General features: G+C 34.6%; 1 protein-coding gene across 1 annotated transcript; it reads left to right on the forward strand.

The window, feature by feature from the left end:
* The first annotated feature begins 772 nt into the window (after nucleotides 1-772).
* LOC107005241 (protein NEN1-like) lies at nucleotides 773-6,298 on the forward strand. The gene is made up of 6 exons (XM_015203780.2): nucleotides 773-1,205; nucleotides 1,300-1,457; nucleotides 2,238-2,284; nucleotides 3,558-3,621; nucleotides 4,826-5,562; nucleotides 5,874-6,298. Exons 1-6 carry the CDS (start codon nucleotides 890-892, stop codon nucleotides 6,133-6,135), a joined length of 1,584 nt encoding a protein of 527 aa, XP_015059266.1. The 5' UTR covers nucleotides 773-889; the 3' UTR covers nucleotides 6,136-6,298.
* Nucleotides 6,299-6,552: the final 254 nt, after the last annotated feature.

Consider the following 6,552-nt stretch of genomic DNA (forward strand, 5'->3'; position numbering starts at 1 on the left):
TGTTTGTGCAAAAAGTGTTAAAGTGATACATAAGAACCATACGTTAGGTGTCTAAAATGAAAATCCTTCAGTTGAGGTGTATAAGTGAAAGATTGTGTCAATTTTAGGGGGTCACCGATGACTTCTGCCTTATCCTTATCATGAATATGTATTACAAGGTGATATGAACCTTTTTGGAATAACAATGTATCTATTAATTTAACATTCATGAAGGTGACATTTGAAGTGATTTGTATACTTATAAATAGAGATATCATTCTCCATGTAAGACAAAATTGAATAAGAAGAAAAGTCATCTTCTTCATCTCTATATCTTATGTTTTTCTCTTTATATTATATTATATTATATAATATTATTCTGAGCTTAGATTTTATAATAACTTAAATAAAAAATTGATCTCCCTTTTTTCTTTTACTTTTTAACTTGAAAATTATTTCAATTTGATATTTTGTTTTCTTTTTTACTTAAATTACTCTCTACTGTCTCATTTTTTGTGAGGTAGTTTGACTCCTTACAGAATTTAAGAAAGAGATGAAAATTTTTAAAACTTGTGATTCCAAATAAATGATAAATTTTGTGTGACTGTAAGTCATTTCATTTAAAATAAAATAAATATTTTATAATTAATCGTTACTTGTCATTCTTTTTTGAAAATAAAGTAAATTAATAAATTGAGATGGAGATTTTATTTTCCATAAATTAAGCAAGCGAGTAATAAAAATGATAAAATATATTTGTATTTTTTTTTTTGGGATGTTGATTGCGTGTGAGGTGAAACAATTGTGATTAGTTTCTTGGTCCTTGTGTAAAGCACAATGGAAAACCTGACTGTCACGTTTCAGCACACAAAACCCTCCACCGGAAGCAATACCCTCACCCTATATAAATATGCAGGCCGGCCCCTCTACTCTACGAGAAACGACGATGGGAAGTGGGGAAGATAGGTCGGAGATAGTGTTTTTCGACGTGGAGACAACTATACCAACGCGAACTGGACAGAAATATGCACTCTTGGAATTTGGGGCAATTCTTGTTTGCCCAAGAAAACTTGTTGAACAACATAGTTACTCTACCCTTGTACGACCCTCTGACCTCTCTCTAATTTCTACCCTTTCTGTTCGCTGCAATGGAATTACCAGAGATGCTGTTACTTCTGCCCCTTCATTTGCTGATATCGCCGATAAAGTCTTTGATGTTCTCGATGGTTATTTATTATCTCTTCATAATTATTTGCTTTATGAGGAATTGACTGATTTTACGTTTATTTTATATATATGCTTGCTATGTTGTTTGTGTAGGGAGGATATGGGCGGGCCACAATATACTGAAATTTGATTGTCCAAGGATTCGGGAGGCATTTGCTGGAATTAACAGGCCTGCACCAGAACCTAAGGGGACAATTGATACACTTACTTTGTTGACTGAAAAATTTGGAAGGAGAGCTGGTAACATGAAGGTATAGCCTCTTCTTCATCAAAATGTAGGCAACTAACTTAATTTTACGAGTTCTCACTTGTTAGACAAGTGTTAGTTTTTTGCCTTCATTTGGGGAACACTACGGATTACTCAAATTTCCCGAACCTAAGTCAATTGTGTACATACGCTAGGCAACACATTTTGACACGAATTTATTGATTGTCAAGATCAATAGAATCAGCCTTCTAATATTGGTTTCTATTTATGTTAGAACATTTCTTTTTATAATATTACCTTTTTTATTCGTGCTACTTCTGTACAGATAAATGTTTACTTGAGAAAGGGTTTCTATTTGTGTTGTAATCTGGTCGATGGGTTCTTATGCCAATATTAGAAGACGAACTCTCCAGTCACCAGGACTGCAAATTTTCCATGCTGTGTCTTCATTTTTGTATGCTTTTTTTTTAGCTTTATTTGAAGAAGCAGGAAACTCAAGCAAAATAGTTATCTTCCTTTTTCATAGAATCAACCAGCATATATGAAAAAACGTCTGGTTTGATGTGAAAGAGATGTGTATAAATGTTTCCTCTTTCAGATCTATTTGTAATTTAATATGTTGATATTTACATACATAAGCATTTGAGAGTATTCGTAAAGAGTAGATAGGCCAATTCTGCTAATAGGGGGAGGCTATTGCAATCCTTTTTACAGTTGGGGAGGTCTTGTGTACCACCAAGAAATGTCACAGGGTACAAGTGAAGTGATATCAATTGTAATGTTTAAAACATCAAATGATGATTTGGTTACATTCTGTTTGCAGATGGCCTCTCTTGCTACATATTTTGGCCTTGGAGAGCAAACACATAGGTAACAATTTTTAATCCTTTCTTAAAACACATTTCCTTGTTCTATTGTTGCAACCAAAGGTTAATGCTCTTTAGCTATTCTCATCATGCCCATGCTTAGCCTAATGGTGTATATATTTTCCACACAAGATTACCTTTTAATGGTATTAAGATTCTTTTCTAGATCTTAATGATTAAGACGTATTCAAACCAATTAAGTGCTTAAATCTGAATGAGCAAATGCACTTAATGGTCTGATGTTTGAACTATTCAGATTCAAGCGTCCATTAAGTGCAAACAAATGAGGCTTTAATGAACTTCTCACGTGTTCGATTGGTTAGCGTCTTCTAAAAATGTCAAATAAGATACAATCAACTAAAATACTCCGATGTAGCAACTCATAATATTAATCTATATTGCATTTTTTTTCGAGAATATTGAATATAGAGACTACTCTCCAGAATAATTGAAATTGTTAAAAAAATATGAACACCCATTTAGGTCATCAGAAAAGGAAATAGATATCCATGTATTTATCAACATGGTTATATTAAAAAACCAATATAAAAATAAAAGAAAAATTAAATAGAGTGTGGAATACCTAAGGGTACCAACTATATTATATGCAATAGAAGCGCTTTGTATATAAATAAAGTGAAAGAAACAGCTTAGGCAAACTCAGAAGAAGTATCCCTTGGCTATGGCCCTTCTCCGGACCCTGCTTACTGCTAGCCCAGGATGATTTGTGCACCGGACTACCTTTGTTTCAGCTTGTGATTAAATAATCCCTTAACTTAACCATATTATATGCTATTGGAACTTCTTTCTATCAGAATGAAATATCCTTGTGGACCATGCCCGTTTTATCTAGTAAACATCTGAAGGGGGACCAAGATATGGGATATGGTATTATTGTATTTACTTGGAACTTTTCAGCCAGTTTGGTGTCTTGCTCAATATGACTCGATGAGCAAAAGTGTATATGTTTGCGTTGTCTGGTTTATGTCTTTTATCTCTTTTAATTAATTCTTGACGTAACAGTTCCGCAGTTTTAGATTTTGCTTATTTAGTGGCTTTAAGGCCCTGGTATGTGTGGATGTTCACTCTTGGTAATTTCAACAGATTTTGATTGTAGTTAACTGTCAAATAACCCAGAGGTGTGTTTCTAATCTTTTCCAATAGGAAACACAATCTGTTCTATTTGTAGATGATTTAGATGGTTTTGGCCCGTGCAGTGTGAACTGCAAGGTTTGGAATATTTTTCATTGTCTCAAGGTTGATGTTTTACTTTTCAGAAGTTTGGATGATGTCCGAATGAATTTCGAAGTACTAAAGCACTGTGCAACTGTCTTGTTTTTGGTAAGTTGTTCAGTGTTATACTTTTGATTTTAGTTCTTCGAGTCTAGGTTTGCTAATGTTAACAATTATTCTCAAAATTTGCAAATCGTAGATAAACTGTACAGCAGAACCAATATGACATGCTTTTGGTTTTTCTTTTCATTGCAGTATTTTCCTTTATCCTATTTGTCCATACAATCATGCCATATTTTTTTTGAGAATGACAATCATGCATATATGTTGAGATATTACGGTGCAACAATAATAAAGAAAGTATATTACTCTAATTTCTTTCCATGTCTATGTCAAATTGTAGAATGTTTGCTATGATCAATGAAATCCAAGTTGCATGCACACCTAACACCTGAAAGGCTAGAAATCAAACTCATAAATCATGAGATTGGTATACCTTCCCTTCTTATAACCTTATACTTGGTTAGCCCAGTGTTTTGGGAAGCGAGAAGCGGAAAAAAGCGACGAGGGCTTGCTTCACAGAAGCGAAACGATCATTTTTTTAAAAGTAAAGTAGTATTTAGTATAAAAATAAGAAATATTAGATAACCGTCTACTCCTCAGTAGCATATCCATGCCACTCCTCTTCACATGCACGAACTATCTCAGGTTTGCCTCCCTCATCTTGTCCACCATGGAGGTCACTCTACCTTTTCTCGAATATCTTTGTTCTTAGTCTTACCAAGTATGCTCAAATATCCATCTCAACATCCTTGTTTTTCGCTACTTTCATCTTGTGGACATGCCAGTTCTTGACTGACACCAATAAACTAAAATGTTGAATCAATTGTGAAGCTTAAGAACTGATCAAGAAAGTAATTGAATTGTACCTGATATGAAGCAAAAATGGAAGATTCATCTTGCTAACAACTTAAACTTTTCATTATTTGCACTGTTCGAAATAGTATCAGATCTGGAGTTCAAATTTCATCTACAAAATAATATTTTTACATGCTTAGTTCAATAAAAAGAATCAAGTCGCACACAAGGAGCATTTTGAATGTCTAAAATAAATGATAAAAATGTCACTTCCCCTACAATTAAGCTTTTAGATGTGGCAGTTGACACTGCAATCAAGAACTGCAAGGCCATGTTACCACATCTTACAAGGATATATATATTAACAGTTCACTATCATTTCTAAAATTCTTTTGATCAGAACAGACTATTGAACTTTGCCATGGGTTGAATAGCTAAATTGTCGTACTTGCAGGAATCCAGCCTGCCTGACGTATTAACCAATAACAGTTGGGTGTCTCCTAATGCTGCCATAAGAAGTCGTGCTAATGGAAATACTAATTCGGAGGGGATGGGCTTGAGTATAGATACACCTTCATCAAGTGTCAAGACAGGACGTCCTATGAAATCTGTTGCAGAAGCTTACATAGAATCAGACAATCCAATACTTCCGCTTGTGAGCAGAAATATGGAGGAGGTACCAGATCTTATTGAAACAAATTCCTCGAGGCCTGACCCTTTTAACTTGGTCCAATTCAGTGCAGAAGTAAGGGAATCCATTCAATTAGATGCAATGGAAGAAGAACCTGCTTCATGTTCTCAAGATTCTTCTGCATCAATTGCAACAGATGGTTACATTGGCTTCACAGACTTCTTAGAACCAAATAAAATTTCAATTTCTTCTGTCTCCTCAAGTCTTTCCCCCATACATCGTGGAATGCCGAAGATACAAATCTTGCACAACAATACTGAGTTGCAAGTTTGCTCTAAATTCCTGAAGGTGCGGTTCGGAATTAGCACAAAGTTTGTCGATTATGCTGGTCGGCCACGGTTGAGTTTTGTGGTTGATACATCATCAGAGTTGTGCCAACTTTTGGATGCAATTGATAATCTCGCTCATAAGTTGAACGAGGATTCAGGTAGCATGTCAGAATGGAGGCCTTTAGTAAACAGAAAACCTGGCTTTATGAACTGCCCTACCGTTCGTTTTAAGTAAGTTCTGATCTTCCTTTCTTCCTTTCCTGGATAAGTGAAACCTGCTTAATTTTCCTGTTATTAGAAACCAGGAGAGATTTTACCTTTTGTTTTTTTCCGGGTATATTCTTAATGCTTATGAGATCAAATATTCGTTTTCCATTATGCTATGTAATGTGAGGCTAGTCTGCTTCTGTATATGCTAGTCTTCCTTCAGATTTTCCAACCTGATGCACACCACAAGTTATAGATGAGCTTTTAGCTCATGGCTAGTTCAGGCTTTACATAGTTTAATTTCAACTAATATTATAGTGTATTTGAACTTGCAGTTTACCAACTGTTATAGATGGTAATATCTCCCGCTGGGTAACGGAGATATACCAGAAAGAGTCTTCTGCAACACAGAAGCTTATGTTCAGTAGGTTTGATGTGACAGAACTGGATTCCTTGATCACTCCAGGGACTCTGTTAGATGCATACTTCTTGGTGGATTCATACGACTATCAACAGATTGCAGGCATCCGCCTAGTGGCTAAAAAATTGATTGTTCATTCCTCCCTTGTAGATAAAGTGACTTGTCCATTAACATAACATAATAGTTGTACAATTTGCTTCTATTGTCTAACCTACTTCTTTACTAAGAACATGGGAGTATCCTGTACAGTGTGACAAGAATGCTATTCAAATTGTTTACTCTAATGTAATAATTTGGGTGGTTCATCCACTTAATATAAGTTGAATGACTTTTATACACTTGTTTGAGAATCTGTCCTAGGATATCATTGCTGTTTCTTTTACTACCACAATATCATTGGACTATTCCTATTTTCTTGAGAATATACTCCTTTCTTTTAATGGGACGTCACGTTACATTCGTTCCTTTTTTTAGAAAAAAAAAACTGAACAAAAAGTCTTTTAACAATATGATAAAAGCTTGTTTAATGTCTCTATAAGCAACTTCGTTTAGGTATTCAATTGGAACATTTATTCCAATCTTGAATTTTATAA

The sequence above is a fragment of the Solanum pennellii genome, chromosome 12 (assembly GCF_001406875.1).
Source record: "Solanum pennellii chromosome 12, SPENNV200".
Lineage (NCBI taxonomy): Eukaryota > Viridiplantae > Streptophyta > Magnoliopsida > Solanales > Solanaceae > Solanum > Solanum pennellii.

Bases quoted from the DNA above. Each gene is read 5' to 3' on its own strand.
- LOC107005241 (XM_015203780.2), top strand. From the start codon at position 890: ATGCAGGCCGGCCCCTCTACTCTACGAGAAACGACGATGGGAAGTGGG. The intron at 1,458-2,237 runs GTATAGCCTCTT...TTCTGTTTGCAG, and splicing joins GGAGAGCTGGTAACATGAAG to ATGGCCTCTCTTGCTACATA. The intron at 2,285-3,557 runs GTAACAATTTTT...TTTACTTTTCAG, and splicing joins CTTGGAGAGCAAACACATAG to AAGTTTGGATGATGTCCGAA.